Here is a 17,207-nt window from a genome sequence, read left to right as displayed (position 1 = left end):
TTATTCTTACTCTCTGCTCCCTTCAGAACCTCCTAAACACTGCCTGGGTTCCAGCTACCACCTTCAGTGAAACAAGCTCTAAGTTTTTTACGCTTAGCCCCCATCTCCTGAACTCCAGGCCTTTCCACTCAATTGCCTGTTGCACATTTCTACTTGGCTGCCCCAAAGACCCTCACACTCCACTTGTTCCAAATCATCCTTATGTCCCGTATTATGATACTGTCTATCATCTGGTCCATCTCACAAGGCTTTCTGTTGTTGCTGCTCAGTCCCACAAGGCTTAGGCCCACTCAATTCTCCATCTGTGTGGCTGGCATCCCTTTCTTCCAATTGTCCAGGCTGAATCTTGATAATGCGTGCCCACCTCTTTAAAAAGTGCACACCAAGGGACCTGCCTGGTGGTTCGGTGAATAAAACTTTGCCTTCCAATGCAGGACGTGTGGGTTCCACCCCTGGTCAGGTAACTAAGATCCCATATGCCTCCTGGCCAAAAAATCAAAACATATAACAGAAGCAATATCATAACAAATTCAATAAAGGCTTTAAAAGTGGCCCACATTAAAAAAATCTTGGAAAAAAAAATATTGCACACCATTTCTTAGCTGGAGCCAGTGCTTCCTGTTCAGAAATGAGGAACCAGTGTTGTCCAATCTTTTAGTCTATCAAGAAATGCCTGAGCTCTTTTTTTGGTGGCATCACCCATTTTGAGACTGTCCATAATGAATTCAAATTCTTTTAAAATACTGAAGATGTCAAATAAATCATTACTGTGGTCTGGGTGTGGCTGGCTGGGGGTAGCTAGCTGGTTACCCTGGTGTAGGAAGCAAGGTAAGGAAGAGGCCCCAGGGAAAGATACTGAGGATTGGTCAGAGCTGTAGGAGGGGGCGGGGATGTTTTCTCTGAAATCAAAGGAGGAGAGGATTTCGGAAGAAAATTGGTTTTGGTGACAAAGACTGCAGAGAGAACAGAAAATCCTGAAGGATCTCTTGAGTTGGGAAATTGCACCTTTACCGGGAGGGAACCTTGGCCAGAGCATAGTGATGGGATTGGAAAGCTGATGGCAATAAGTTAGAGAGTAATTTGATGTGAGGAAGCAGACACAGTACCATGTAAACTAATATTTCACACACTTCTCTACAAAGAGGAGAGAGTAAAGATGTAACTAGAAAAGAATCTAGGAGCAGACACAGTTAATCTTTTAAAGATAGACCAATAAATATGTTTGTAGTAGAGTTGAAAATTTAGCACATACTCATTGGAAAAGGGGGCTTCCTAGGTGGCGCTAGTGGTAAAGAACCCACTTGCCAATGCAGGAAACATATGAGATGCAGGTTTGATCCCTGGGTCAGGAAAATCCTCTGGAGAAGGAAATGGCAACCCACTCTAGTATTCTTGCCTGGAGAATCCCATGGACAGAGAAGCCTGGTGGATTACAGACCATGGGGTCACAAAAGAGTCAGACATGACTAAAGTGACTTAGCAAGCACATTGGAAAAGACTCTGATGCTGGGAGAGATTGAAGGCAAAAAGAGAAAGGGGCAACAGAGGATGATATGGTTAGATAGTATCACAGACTCAGTGGACATGAATTTGAGCAAACTCCAAGAGACAGTAGAGGACAGAGGAGACAGGCATGCTATAGTCTACGGGGTCACAAAGAGTTGGACAAGACTTAGTGACTGAACAACATAATTTCTTTATTTTGTTTGTGACTGCTCTAGACTTCCTTCCAAGTCCTCACCTGCTGGTTAACAGGAGAACATTTCAAAAAAGCAAATGTCAAAATCTGTTAAAAAGTTAATCTAATCTAGTAATGTAAATAGTCTCCTTGAATAGTATTCTCTTTTAAAAAATATTTATTTGGCTGTTGTATTTTAGTTGCAGCACACAAGATCTTTTGTTGTGGCCTCAGTAGTTATAGCTCCTGGGCTTAGCTGCCCAGTGGTATGTGCGATATTAGTCTTCCCACCAGAGATTGAACCTGTGTCCCCTGCATCGCAAGATGAATTCTCAACCACTGGACCACCAGGGAAGTCCCTTGAGTGATATTCTAACACATGTGTGAAAATGTTCAGTCTCTCACCTAACCTCCTCTTTTCCTGTGTCCATACCTGAGGTTGATATCTAGGTATATGGGAAGAGGGTAATTTTCTAAGAAAAAGGGGTAGTAGTGGAATACAGGGCTTGAGGAGAGGACTAGAAGTTTCCAATGACCTTTCTGAGTAGCAGAAGGGAGAGCTGACGTGGGAGAAGTATTGATAAAAGCAGAAGGGCAGAGCTTCCCACAAACCTGGGTGGTTTTCAGTGACAGGGCCAGTGGACAAGGGGCGGGCTGAAGAATGAAAGTGGCTGGCTTGATTCACAGCAGAGAATGTTCTGGCAAATATGGAAGAAGGACAGGAGTCAAGGCAAAGTGTTAAAGATGAAGGACCTGATATCTAAAGGTTATCAGACAGCATCACTTCAACGAGAAGTAGTTTTTTCAGAGGAGGTGTCCAATCTGAAGTTCCTCTCAAATTTACTGCCATTTTGTTTCCTAGGAAGTAAGGTACGCATCTCCAAAGTGTCCCGGACAGAAAATGTCTCTGAGCACAGTGAGGTAACCATCTGCTGCAGCCTGGAGGGTGCCATCAGCCCTGCCTCCCTGTTCTCTGTGATGTGGTACCGGCAGAGAGAAGATTCTGGAAGTAGGATGTTGGTGCACCTGCAGCATGATGGCTTGCTGGAATATGGTGAAGAGGGGCTCAGGTGGCACCTGCATCCTTACCGCTCATCCACTGCTGACTTTGTCCTGGCGCTACAGCGGGTGGAGATGAAGGATGCTGGAAAATACTGGTGCAAGGTGGCGCAGTGGCAGCTTCACGGCAACCCAAGCAAGTGGGTCAGCCAAGCATCAGACGAGTCACAGCCTGTGGTGCTCAGAGTGCTGCCTTCAGGTAACCAGAGGTTCATCGGCCACGGCTCGCAGTCAGGAGAATCTCTGTCTCTGCTCCTGTGCTTTCCTGCCCTGCTATGTTTTGCTTCCTCTCCAGCTGAACACAATTTACAGAAAGAAAATGACTTCTCCATTTCTCTCAATAGTAACTCATTCAGACAGACAAGGTTACATGAGGTTTTGGCATGGACGTTTAAATGTCAAGGGCATCTGACCTCCTCCCCCACTTCCCCTCATAAACAAAAAAGCCATCAATATTGTATCCCTTTAAGTAACCAAATAATGTTTGAAGCAGACAGCTTTATCTCTTAGCTGACACTCCAATCTCAGAATACTGGCCGGTGGTGAGAGTGGGGTGAGGAATAGTGACATGGTGACTTTGTCTGTAACCTTGTTCAACCAAAATCAGCTACATCTAAATGCTCCCTGAGTCAAAAACCAATCAAACAAACAAAGTCTTTCTCAATGAATAAGTGCCAAGCTTCTTACTGATGTGCTCAACAAACTACCAGATCTTTGATCGTGATAGTCACTGGGTGTGCCTCTCCTAATTGCACCTTGAAAGGCATCACAGGAGCAAGTATGCCCCATAGAACTTGTTTACAGGCTCTAGCAAAAGTGCAGGTACGTGAAGACCATTGGCTACAATGGTCTTCTCTGTGTGGACAGTCAATCTAGTCCGCTGAACACTCAGCTTCAGGAGGCATGCAGAATAAGAGGTTGTGAAGGAGAAGAGGGGTTCCTTCCAGCCAGTGCAGTGCCAAGCATATAACAGGCATTCATTAAGCAAAATTTCCTCCAGCCAGACCACTAAATCTTCCCAGGTGATCAATGAGCTGGTGGATGTCATAGCCTGCTCATCCTTTGAGCAACTTCTTTCTGGTGGGGTTTAAGGAGAAGGCGAGAGCTGAGCTATAGGTTGCACTTGCAGTAAGAGAGGATCACTGGAGAGGCAGGGGTGTGGTCTTGGTGCCCCACGCCAGGAAGAGTGCTGCTGCTAAGTCGCTTCAGTCATGTCCAACTCTGTGTGACCCCACAGACAGCAGCCCACCAGGCTCCCCCGTCCCTGGGATTCTCCAGGCAAGAACACTGGAGTGGGTTGCCATTTCCTTCTCCAATGCATGAAAGTGAAAAGTGAAAGTGAAGCCGCTCAATCCTGTCCGACTCTGAGCGACCCCATGGACTACAGCCTACCAGGCTCCTCCGTCCATGGGATTTTCCAGGCAGAAGTACTGGAGTGGGGTGCCATTGCCTTCTGCAGCCAGGAAGAGTAGAAAGCATCAATAAAGATGACCTCCTTACAGTGCCAGCTAGCTTTGGAGACAGACCATAGGTGGGAACGAGGGCTACTGAGAATGAATGGCATTGTCTCAGAGTAGTAATAGTTGCATCCCAGCCCCAGCAAGGCTTCTGGAGTGGAAATCAGAGTTATCTAACCTGTTCCCTGGAGTCCATCACTCCTTCTCCCTGACTGTTCTTCATCAGGATTCTTCTCCCAAGTTTCCAAGCAGAATTGATTTTCCTATCAGCTTTTCTTCCATTCCAACAGTTGTAGGAAGTCCTTACCTTGAGCATATTCTGTAAACATTTTCCCACTGGAATTCCTGGGCTCTGTAGATTCAGCAGTTTGTATAGTAAAATAAATAGATAATAACTGTAAAAAGTATATATTCTATGACTAAAAAGCACATCTCTCCTGAGACAGATGGGATTGTTCACAGCATGTGTGTGTGTGTGTGTGTATACCGCTCATCTTTGTGGAATTCTTAGAAAGCAGGTGTAAGGTTTTTTAAAAAATGAACTCTGAAAAGAAAGCGTTACAAACCAAATGGTCTTTGTATTCTTCACCAGTGAAGGTGCTTAGAAGCCTGTGCCGTAAGAACCTGAGGGTTTTCATTGTAAGTATAGTTATGTGTTCCCAAGTCGATCTTTATAATACAGCATCTCACTTCCTCTACCTGACTGTTCATTTCTGGTATTTGGGGAGACAGTGTGGGATAATAAAAATTCCAGCATTTGGAATCAGAGAAGCCTGGGCTCAAATTGTTGCTCTGTCATCTCCCTACTAGCTGTGAAGTCATCCCCTGGTTACTCAGCTTTCTCATAAAATGAGGGTCGTAATACAAATGCATATGAAGTATCTAGCAAGTCCCTGGCATGTTGTAAGTGCTTAACAAATGCTACCTCAGTTTCCCCTTATGCCTCCAGACATGCTAACACACACACACACCTACATTTGTATATTTCTATTTGTGTGGGAAGATATTTTAATTTGTTCAATAAATAACCATATGAGATTCTAAGGGAACATAAAAAAATATATTATGAAGTCTGTTCCCACAGAGCTGAGGCTGGTAGGGGCAGGAGAATCCAACATAATAGGAGTCATGAATGAAGTAGTCTCAGGATACTAAGGAGGGAGCAGAGGCAGGGCTAGGTGGGGAGGGGGTCTGGGAATGTTCCCAGAGTATGGGGCCTGTACAAAGGAAAGCACAAATTTTGGGAAAAGGAAAGGATATGCAAGATGATCAGAGAAATTGTGGTAGGATGGCAAGAGAGGAGGCTCGGGAGATGGAAAGGGTACTGATGTCAAATGGGTCCTCTGTACAGAGCCAGGAAAGGTGAACTTTATCATGGAAGTTACAGAGTGTCATTGAACAAATTCAGGCAGGGTAGTGACATGTCAGATTTGCATTTTAGAAAGCTCCCCCTGGGAGCAATGTTAAAAGTGAATTGGAAGGGAGGCAGGCACAGACCTGGAAGAACTATTTGAAATTGACTGTAGGGGCCCAGGAGAGACGAGATGAAGGCCCAAATGAAGTCAGTGCCCATGAGGGCTGAGAGGACAGCACTCGGCATAGGAAATGGCGTCTTCGGGATTTAGAGACTGATTATGTGTATGTGGCTTCCCCAGTGGCTCAGGAGTAAAGAACCTGCCTGCAAAGCAGGAGATGCAGGAGACGCAGTTCGATCCTGGGTTGGGAAGATCCCCTGGAGGAGGGCACGGCAACCCTCTCCAGTATTCTTACCTGGAGAATCCTGCGGACAGGAGCCTGACAGGCTATAGTGCGTGGGGTCGTGAAGAGTCGGACATGACTGAAGTGACTGAGCTCACATGCCTATGTGTGTATGTGGAGGGTGAATGAGCAGAAGAAGAGAATCAAGAATAAATACCAGGTTTCTGGTATAGGGGGGACAGTCACTAGATGAGGTAATATAAGAAAAGGATCTAAAGAAGATTAGTTCAATTTTGAGTAAGTTGGGCTGGAATTGAGTTTGGAGTACCAGTGTATTATCTAGGGAGATCTATCCAATAAACTTTGGAATTTCCAAGTGAGATCTCTGCCAGAGTTATAGATTAGAAATCAACTAATAGCCTATAATGATGCCCAAGGATGGACCCCTGAGGTACCACTATTTCTCAGGGGATTGCAGAAGAGAAGCCTGTGAAGGAGAACGGAAGGAGTAGCCAGAGACAGGAGAACTGGGGTTTGGTGGTATCACAGACACCAAAAGTGGAAGGGTATCAAGAAGAAAGGGAGAGCCAACAGATTCAGCTGGTTCAAGGAGATCAATTAAGACAAAAATAGGAAAATATCCTTTGGGTTTGACAACATAGGACAATCACAGAAAAGTAGTAAAATGAGACTGCAGGGAGAAAGTGGACACATCAAATCCAGCCCATGATTTTAAGAGCTTGTGTGTGTGTGGCTGCACTGGGTCTTCATTGAGGTTTATGGGCTTTCTCTAGTTGCGGTGCAAGGACTTCTTGTTGCAGTGTGTGGACTTAGTTGCGCTACGGCATATGGGATCTTAGTTCCCCAACCAGGGATCAAACTCATGTCCCCTGCATTGGAAGGTGGGTTCTTAACCATGGGACTACCAGGAAAGTCCTTCAAGAGCTTTGACGTGAAGGGAGAGAAGACAAAAACAAAAGGCAAGAGGTTCACTGAAGCTTTGCTTTGTTCTGTTTTGGTTTGAAGTTAGTAGGGAGTTGAGCATGTTTATATTCTAGAGAGAAAAGAGCCATTGGAGAATCAGAAGAGGAAGTTTAGAAGAGAGTGGATAAGACTGACAGTCCAACATCTTGAGTGAATTTATACCACCTCCTGATTGGATTTCTCCTTCATGTTATCTGTCCCTGGTCAACACTCACTAATCCTTCACCAACCAACTCAACTGCTACATTCTCAGTGACTTACTTTTGTCTCTTAGTCATCACACTTGTTTGACATCCATCATCAGGGCCAGACAGTACCTTCTGGGAAGGCAAAGACTGAGTGTCTTGTTCTCAGCCCCAGCACAGTGCCTGGCACACAGAAGATGCTCAAATATACTTACTGAATCAGTATAGCTGCCCTCCTGGTCAGGACCAGCTCTGTATGTTAATGAAGTTCAGGTCAAATGCAATAGGCTACCAGTTCTCGCTTCTCAGATGGTTTTCTACCATCTCTATTTGTCATTACTGGGTTGGGTTAGTTTGGGGCTACTTAATAAAACCATGAAGCATGTGACTCCTGCGAAGGCAGAAAATGGAGAAGTGTTTCCCTGGTGGATCTCATCTTGCATTTTTCTCTCCATCTTACTTTCTTAGCTATGACTAAGCCAGCGCAGGGGCTAACAACTACCTGAGTTGTTTTGTATCTCATTCTAGAGAATTCTCTGATTAATTAATAGGCAAGGTTATAAGGCTTTCTGGGTGCTGGATTATTTGTAGTAGTATGGTGTTTGTTACTATTTCCCAGCTTTTGGGTGGTAAGGATATGTTTAGAAAGCAAGTCCTCATAGGAGACTTGAGCCCCTATCACACTGACGTTTCTGGAGAGGACGTGTCATTTATCAATGCTACTCCGGTGCTTTCAATAAGGCCTGGCACATAGCGCTCAGTTCAACAAATGCCTGATGAAAGAATGGGCAAGCGAGTCTTAATGGAGTTGAAACCAATGCTGTCAGGGGCTCATTTATTCTGGGATGTACTTGTATCACATTACCTAATCTTGCCTTCCGTTCTTGGCAGGAGCCACCTCTCCCACATGGCCACACCTGGCATGTCAGTTGCCCAAGGGTGGGTTGGGGTTGAGGGGGAGTTGCTAGTCCCCTCATTATCCTCTGCCTTTCTCCTCCAAAGTCTGTATGCATGTGTGCATGCTAAGTTGCTTCAGTTGTGTCCGACTCTTTGCGACGCTATGGACTGTAGCCTGCCAGGCTCCTCTGTCCTTGGGATTCTCCAAACAATAATACTAGAGTGGGTTGTCAGGCCCTCCTCCAGGGGATCTTCCCAACCCAGGGATAGAACCTGTGTCTCTTACATCTCCTGCATTGGCTGGCTAGTTCTTTACCACTAGCCCACCGGGGAAGCCCAAAGTCAGTATACCTGGGGTAATATCAGACAAGAACACTCCTCATGCTATGCTTGGCTGCAAGGTGGAAACAAGTTATGAACTAAACCCTGTGATGAAGCATTCTCTTTACACTTCTGGCTCTGCCTCACAGGCCTTGTGCTTGGAGCACGGGTCATTTACTAGGATTGCTTCAAAACGCCAAACCTTAATGGTTCTGAATGTCACTACTGCTCATCCAGATATGGGTGAGAGGCAGATGGTGGGAACAGTGACTGTGGGACCCAGAGCAAGTGCTGCCCTCCCAGGAGAGGTCATCTAGAAGCACTGGAGCTGACAGCTTCTAGCTGTGGGCCAATTCAGCTCTGTGAGGGGTCTGTTTTGTCGTCCTTGGATGACAGGTTGCTCGAAGTCAAGCAGCCTCCTCCCCATTTATATAGTCAGGCCCTCTGGCAGTCCCTTCATGCTGAAGGTTAGAGTCTCAGTGGCAGAAAAATCCAAGAGCCAAGTTTCTTTCCACCTTCTCTGCGCCCGCCCTGTCTCCCCATCAGCATGCCACCATCCTAGCAACAGTGACACATGGGCGCCATGGGACTCTTACCTCCCAATTCTCAGCTTCCCATGATTGGAAAAGGAAGCCAGAGTCTCACAAGCAATCATTTGACTCTCAACTGAATGTCTCCCTGCCTTGGGGACAGAGAGATTAGAGGTTTGAGGAAGAGGCTTGGGCTATGGAAGGACAGAGCCAAGCCTGCGGCCCTCTTTTCTGCCTGGTCTCCTGGGGAAAATTTGCTTGTGATTTTCCTAACTTTGTTAGTAGCTTTCTAGCTGATATTTATTCTTTGTTGATTCAACAAATGTGCCAAGCGCTGTTTAATGCTTTACTAAGCATTATCTCATTATAACTCTGGAAATTATTATCCTCATTTGATTGACAAGGAAACTAATGATTAGAAAGAGAGGATAAGTAATGTATCCAAAGTCAATAATGGTTAAGTTGTAGAGTCATAATTTGAACCCAACTATCTTTGAGACAAAGACACTCAACCCTGACTCCCTACATGAGTAGTGTGAAGTAGCAAGACCAGAATTCCTGCTCACTGGCCTCTATAACACCATTCTTTTTGAACATTGCATTCTGTACCTTTTTCTTAACCATATGCTTTCAAATGTATTCAGATAAGACCTAGAAGAATCATTATAGGAGGGCCTTGGAGAGAAGAGTCAGGAAGGATGTGGAAAGGAGTGAGAAAGAATTCAAAATCTAGCTTTATCATTGCCCACTCTTTCAAAAACAAAAGCCAGATTTGGGGTGGAGAATATAAATGAGGCCAGAGAAAAGCCAGGGAATAAACCCTTGTAGCTCCTTGCCAGCCCTGTGCAAAGCTGCCAGCCTTATGTTTAGAGATGATCTGTATTCTGGGGAACATCATGGCAGTGACCCCTGACTTGCTGTGTGTGCAAATCACTCATGCAATTATCTCATTCTTTAATCTCCACTGATGACCTGTGAACAAAGAGCTACACAGGAGGAAAAGATGCGTAAGACTTGGGCCTTCTCCTCTGGAAGTTTGCAAATGCAGGAGCTGTACCCAGGTTAAGATTCTTTCTTGACTTCCCACAAAGAGACGTTCTTCAAGGTACAAAATGTATTAGCAATGCCAAAAATGGAATTCTTGCAGCATGAGGTTGGTCACAAGGACATCTCAACCTGTTGTCCTCATCTGGAAGCATCTGTAATCCCACGAATCCTATAGTTTTACCTCTGAAGAAGAAAGTGCTTAGGTCATTGCAATTTTCCAATAAAAGCACAGCTACCATTAACATCAGATTTTTCAGAACAGCCCTGATTTTGAATATCCTGTTGTAAATAAACGTAGTTGGAAGACTGCATTTAATAGTTGGTGTCTCTTTAAGTATGTGTCTTTCTGCACCAAGAGACTAAATCCCTGTCTTTTGACTAGTAACTCAGGGCGCTGCTTCCTAGAGCCTATGGTGTTGGCAGTCCGCTTGCCTTTGCTTTCCTGGTTGCAGGGCCAGAAACCCCTCGGGGCTGCTGGTGCGTGCTCTGCGTGTCTGTGTGCTGATAGCACTTCCCCGCGGGCTGCAGCTGCCAGATGCTTCAGCATGCCTTTATATAGTAGCCTTTGCCCATGAGGTTGCAGGCCAGCCAGTTTAATTCAGATCAGTAAGCATTATCAAGGCACATGTGCTAGGCACTGCAGGGGCTATAGAAGCAAAGGACACTGTGAGACCTACTGGAGTAACTGTGATGACAAAGATGGTTAAAAGGGCATGAAAGAAGTCTAAACAAAGGTATATGTGAGAAGAGGATGGAAAGAAGAGAAAAACTGTGCCTGAGGCAAGGTGGGACGGCCAATGTGATGGACAGTGAGGCCGGCAGGACCCAGAGGCTATAGGATATGATAGATGGAGGATATGATAGGGGAGCAGAGAGCTCACAGGTAGAGGCAACAGTAAGAGGGAGAGGTGAAGGGGCTGAATGGGGTTGAGGTGGGGCTGCCAGGGGATGAGAGGCCAATTTGGAGATTCAGGAAGGCATGGTGCTTCTCATTTGTGGGTGCTCTTGTTATATAAGGACAGTGTAGAATGTGTGTGTGTGTGTGCTCGCCTGTGTGTGTGTTTCAGAAGCAGCCAGTGGGAATAACTCAGTTAAAAATTCAGGATCGGCAACAGAGTTGGGAACGAGGGTTGAATTATAGATATCTTTTCTGAGGAAAGAAGATTAAAGGAGAGGTTTTCTTTTTTGTTTTGTTTTCATTTCTGACTGTTAGTTTTAAGTAGGTCATCAGAACCTCTGGTGGTTGGAAATTGCTGGGTGAGGGGGAGTCGGGCTGGAAGAAGCCGCCCTAGAGCCCTCTTCTCCCAACTCCCTTTCCTTGGCTCCTCGAGTGTGATTTAAGGGGCCCCCTGCTATCTGGCCCCGTTATTTTTACATATATTTTCCTGTAACAATAAATCCCAGAAGTGTTTATAATTGATGAGTACAAATAAGCTGGAGACTAATGATTCTCTTTATTTTCTTCCTTTTTGGTACAGAGCCCACGCTTCCTTCCAGGATCTGCTCGTCAGCACCTTTAGTCTATTTCCTATTCATCTGCCCCTTCGTCATACTTCTCTTTCTGCTCATGTCCCTCCTCTGCCTGTACTGTAAAGCTAAGAAGTTGTCAGCTCTGCGTCTAAGCATGCAGAAAGAACAGAGCCTCTGGGTGAACTTGAAAGAGGCTGGAGGCAGGACCACAAACAGGATGGGAGATGACGATGAAGACAGCTGAATCCTGAGAGGTGCCCACAAAGAGGAAAGACTTTGGAACTGGACTGCCCAAGATAGGCGCACCCCTCGGTTCTGTCCTCTGAGTCTGTGGCCTGGGGTAAAGTACCTAGGACTCAGAGGGAACATGTATTGAACGTGTTTGTGGTTCCAGAAACAGTTAAGTGTTTCTTTGTATTTCATCTAATCACCCCCTTGCATCCCCTACAGGAGCTAGGTCTTACATTTGCCACACCTCCCAAGGCTTAGGCTCCTCATCCGGAAGACCTGTAAGGAGAAGAGTACCTCCCTCACTCAGTTGCTGGGGATGAAGTGAGATCCTATGGCAGACTCCAGGGCCATGCTTCTTTTGCCTTGCTCTCTTAGGTCACTGATTATCTGGAGAATACTCAGCGGTCCAGCCCCCCTGGCTCTAGGTGATCTTTGCCTCCAGATCAGAGGCATAGGAAAGGACCAGAAGCCAGCAAGGCAAGAAAAGTTGGGAATGTGCCCTTCATTCACATCAAATGTGCCTCCCAAACAGACTGTGACAACCTTGAAGACAGAAATCCCATCTTCTCCTCCACCCCATCGCCATCTCTTCTCTAAAAGCTACTCACAAACAAGCTCGGCATAGTAGGTTCATAATCAATATGGGTTCCTTAATGAAATGATCAAGTATTTTGTAGCCTTTCTTTCTTTTTTTTTCCTCCATAAGACTTAGTAAGTCATTGGTTAAAAAAAAAAAAAAAAAATTTTTTTTAATTTTTGCAACAGTGCTCCAGTCATCTCCCCAAGGCCTCAAATTCCCTTTCCTCCCACACCCAAAGGTCCATCTGGCTTCTGGCTCTTCTTAGCCAAAGGCCTTATTTTCCTTGACCTGACAGCACTGAGTAGCTGGAAAAGGGGCTGTGGTAGGTATGTGAGGGCAGAGGGTTAACAGTGCTTCTCTCCTGCCCTGCTCTGGCAGGGACTAGGAGCTCCAGGGGAGTAGTGGGTCAAACTGGCTCCTCTGCGTCCTCTATTCTCAGCCAGGAAAATCAGGGGCTGGGGGATGGGGAGTGTCATGGCTGATGACTTTCAAACACCATCCCCTAAGAGATATCAACTGTCCCCACTGAGCCTGAGGTCCCCTCACCTTTGTTTCAAAAGCTGCTCAGGCCCTGTTGTAGCCAGAATTGGAAATCAATCAGTGCCACCTACCAGACTTGAGAAAACACGTCTATTTATTAGCTATGTGACCAACAGGGTTGCTCTAACACTCGTTAATTTGGATTTCCAAGGAGAGCAATTTATTTTTAATTATTTTATCAGGCACACACGTCTTCTCCAAACATAATTAGTTCCTTTGCAAGGGGATTATGGGTGACTATGAGAACTCCCATTGCAGACCTACAGGTTCCTTGAATTCATCTTCCATTGTAGCCCTATTTGAAATATTCCAAATATATTCTTAAACAGGTCAGTGCATTTATTTCTTCTCTCTCAGGTGAAGGGAACAATGTTTTCCAAAAACAAAGCTAATGTTAAGATATCTTAGAAAGTGTGATGCCTTCCGTACCCCCACCATTTTTTCCCAGAAACCTTTATTTTAATTAGATATTGAAGGGAAAGAGTGGAATGGAGCTCCATCAGAGAATCAGAGTAGATTCTAGCACTGCCCCTGCTCGGGTACCCTTTTCCCCAAACACTGTTCTCCCTCATTACCTGAATACTGCTTTTCAGCTCTCAGCTCAAACAGCAGTTCTTGACATTTGAATTCAGCACAGAGATTGCACAGAACACACACTCAGATATCCAACTGCTCCCCCTGGAGCAGATTTATTGAACAGTGAGCACTTCCTGGGTGTGAAGATTGCTGTTGTGACTTGGGGAGACGTAGCCCCATCCCCCTGGGGTGATCACCTTGTTTTGTTCTGGACACTCTGCTTTCCTGAATGGGGGCTGGAGCACATTAGATTTTCTAAGAAGTCACATCATGCTGTTTGGCCCACAGTAGTTTTCTGGCAGCTAAAACCTGAGTGTCCTCTTTTTACCTTTCTGAACTTTTTTAGAATAAAATTTGTTTTTATCCAATTCAGTAGGCATTTTATATGGAATCTCTCTGATTATGGGCTTGTTCTTTTTAGTTTTTTAGACTCCACAGAGATCTTTACTTTAACTCAATGACTTCAACTTTTTTATGTCACCACTTCCAGCTTCTTGTGTCAGTAAATCCTCCTTGGCAACGGGACAATCCTCTACCTCAGGAGCTGGCTACCTGTAGCCCACAGGCCAGAAACAGACCTACCGCCTGTTTTTATAAATGCAATTTGTTGGAATACAGACGCTCTGGTTTGCCTACATATTATCTATGGCTGCTGAAACAATATAAAGTAGTTGCCACAGTAACCTAAAATGTTTACTATCTGACCCTTCATGGAAAAAACTGGCCACTCCCTGCTCTCTTTCAGTAGCTTATGTTCTATCTTAGCCATGTATTATATTCCTAGGAAGCTTGATTTGAGCAATTATATTTGTCTCTGTTATACAGCTGATGACTTTAATAAATAATTTTAGGCTCTCCGGATTGGTGTCTAGTCCAAGTAGTTCTGAAGCATGAATCCTTTCCTGCACATTCCCACTGAAGATGAGAAACACATCACCCTGAGGTATTCCACACCATCCTAAATTGCAGGATGAGATGACACAGAGAGGAATAAGGCATGAATACATTCCTTTTGGTATTTTCAGTCTCTTGAGACATGTATGGAAACAACTGATTCATGGCAGAAGGTGAATGCCATTGGTACAAAGTCATGTGCCATGATAATTTCTCACAATTGCACAGGAGTTGTTCATCATCTCAGAGGTTCACAGCATCCCCATGCGAAATGAACTGTTATCCTTCTCCTGCCGGTAAGAAATTAAAGCTCAGAGATTAATTAATTAAAGCTCAATATTAGGCCTGCTGACAGTAAGTCTAGACTCTTTCCACAATCAATACTGTGCTCAAATCCACTAATATCAGAAAAATCTGGTGATAATTAATTCCACCTCATATGGTTGTTATGAGGTGATCAAATCAGATACTTACATGAAGATAAGTTTTAAACCATTTCAAGTCATAAATGAACATCTGTATAACCCAAGTTTTTCCAGGCCTTCCTTGTCTGTGCACATAAATGAAATTGAATCAACACTAATAATCCAAATTCTATAGGCTTTTGCCCCAGGTTTACACAGAGTCTTGTGTGTGTGTGTGTTAGTCACTCAGTCGTGTCTGACTCTTTGTGACCCCATGAACTGTAGCCCACCAGGCTTCTCTGTCCATGGAATTCTCCAGGCATGAATACTGGAGTGGATTGCCATTCCCTTCTCCAGAGGATCTTCCCGACCCAGGGATTGAACTCTGGTCTCCTGCATAGCAGGCAGATTCTTTACCATTTGAGCCTCAGGGAAGTCCTTACACAGAGTCTTGGCCATCTATTACGCATTCTTAAAGCATTTCTGAGGCTTCCATCAGATTCTGGGAATTCAGATGAACTCACAGACAAGTCCCTTCCCACAGGACTTCCCACTGCTCTGATCAGATCTATGGGCTCCCCGTGCAATGCTGGAGCCCACGAGATGCCAAAGCTGGACTCTAAGACTGGGAGAGTGCCCACCCTCATTCTGTCTTTGCATGACACTCTGCTTGGATTGCAGGCAGATCCAAGGTTGCTTGTGCCCCCATATCTCTAAAGATTCTCTTGTGAACACTGCTCCGTTAGGTTCACGCATCGTCTCCTTTTTCTCTATAGGGCCCAAATGCTGGCCAGTCTAGAACCAATATGGGAAACAAACCTTGCACTGTGCTCTTCACTTCCCATTCTCAGCTCCCAGGAACCCCTGAAACGTCTTCATCACAGGCCCCCTTTTTCCTGCAGGTGTGTCATGCAGATTGTGCTCGTGGGAGGCTCCCCACTCATCAGACAGGTCTGGAGAAATTGGTATTCCTGGTAGGCTCAGTTCAGATTTCTATCATGCTAGCTTTCAATTTTTACCTCCCCCTCAGTGCAGTGAAGTGCTGTGGGCAATGGGAAATCAGAGACAATTTCACAAAAGAGGTGTCATTTAAACTTTCAAAATGTCAGGAAATATTTTGATAGAAGTTGGAGTAAACAGTAGTCTGAAGGCAGAGATTGTTCCATGTAGAGCACAACGTGTAGAATATCTTTGGTTTGATTTTAAGGGTCAGATTTATGAAGGGGAGAAATGAAAGAGTTTGTTACATGGAAATGTAACAAACTCTAAGGGTGGGGAGGGGCAGGAAAAGAGGTTGCGAACATGGGTAAGAACTTGGACCTTAAACTGGAAGATTGGGATTGACACATACAGTCTTCTATATATAAAATAGGTAACTAATAAGAAGCACTTCCCTGGTGGCTCAGTGGTAAAGAATCCACCTGACAATGCAGGAGACTTTGGTTTGATCCCTGGATCGGGGAAGATCCTCTGGAGAAGGAAATGGCAACTCACTTCAGTATTCTTGCCTGGGAAATCCCATGGACAGAGGAGCTTGGTGGGCTACACAGTCCATGGGATTGCAGAAGACTGAGACACAGTTTAGTGACTAAATAACAACAACAACTAGTAAGGACCTTCTGTATGGCACAAGGAGCTTCCCCGGTGGCGCTAGCAGTAAAGAACCTGCCTGTCAATGCAGGAGACGTAGGGCATGAGGGTTCAATCCCTGTGTTAGGAAGATCCCCTGGAGGAGGGCATGGCAACCCACTCTAGTATTCTTGCCTGGAGAATCCCATGGACAGAGGAGCCTGGTGGGCTACAGTTCATAGGGTCACAAAGGAGTCAGACAGAACTGAAGTGACTTAGCACACACGCACATGTAGCACAAGAAACTCTACTCAATACTCTGTAATGGCTTATATGGGAAAAGAATCTTAAAAAGAGTGGATATATGTATATGTATAACTGATTCATTTTGCTGTACACCTGAAATTAACACAAATTGTAAACCAACTATACTCCAATAACTTTTTTAAAAAAAGAACTTGGATCTTATTTGGCGGACAAGGTGGGTCATTTGGGTGTTATTTAATAGGGAAAAGAACAGGTGTCCTTTAGGAGGATTGAAAAAGCAACAGCTTAATGGAGACGCAGACACAGAGAACAGATTTGTGGAGCAGAAGGCGGCGGGAGGGTGGGGGAAGGAGAGGACAGGATGAATGGAGAGAGTGCCATGGAAACACATACACCACCATATGTAAAATAGATGGCCAGTATGTATGACTGGCTATATGACTCAGGGAACTCAAACTGGTACTCTGTGACTACTTTAGGTAGTCCTTTAGGGGCGAGATGGGCTGAGAGGTGGGAGGGAGGTTCAAGAGGGAGGGGACATATATATATACCTATGGCTGATTCATGTTGATGTATGGCAGGAACCAACACAATATTGTAAGCAATTATCCTTCAATTAAAAATAAATAAACTTTAAAAAAAGCAGCAGCTTGGGTGATGGAGAGGGTTTGGGGTGAGGGCTGTGGTTGTACCATGATAAAGCAAGGTAGCCATCCTCAGCAAACTATCTCTGCTTTCCCAAGTTATATAATGAAGATAATACCAATTTTGTGAAGATTTTGAACACTTAACAAAATTATCAGAAAGTTTCAAGTATTCG

At 44.9% G+C, this 17,207-nt stretch overlaps 1 protein-coding gene across 4 annotated transcripts in view; it reads left to right on the top strand.

Annotated features, from left to right (window-relative positions):
- CD101 (CD101 molecule) overlaps positions 1–16,853 on the top strand; it is a 41,244-nt gene extending 24,391 nt beyond the window's left edge. The window contains exons 8-10 of one of the 4 annotated variants that reach the window (XR_009735031.1): positions 2,541–2,936; positions 11,335–12,181; positions 14,105–16,853. Coding sequence is in view for 2 of the 4 variants with exons in the window: in XM_061409885.1 (XP_061265869.1) it covers positions 2,541–2,936; positions 11,335–11,570 (632 nt within the window). In the remaining 2 variants the exon portion in view is untranslated. Of the gene's footprint in view, positions 1–1,878; positions 2,143–2,540; positions 2,937–11,334; positions 13,136–13,674; positions 13,698–14,104 lie in introns of those variants that run through there. The other 3 variants (XR_009735030.1, XM_061409885.1, XM_061409904.1) reach the window with 3 other exon arrangements.
- The last annotated feature ends 354 nt before the right edge of the window (positions 16,854–17,207 follow it).

The sequence above is a fragment of the Bos javanicus genome, chromosome 3 (genome assembly GCF_032452875.1).
Source record: "Bos javanicus breed banteng chromosome 3, ARS-OSU_banteng_1.0, whole genome shotgun sequence".
NCBI lineage: Eukaryota > Metazoa > Chordata > Mammalia > Artiodactyla > Bovidae > Bos > Bos javanicus.
Note: the sequence above shows the minus strand (reverse complement) of the source record. Positions and strands in the feature narration are given on the sequence as shown.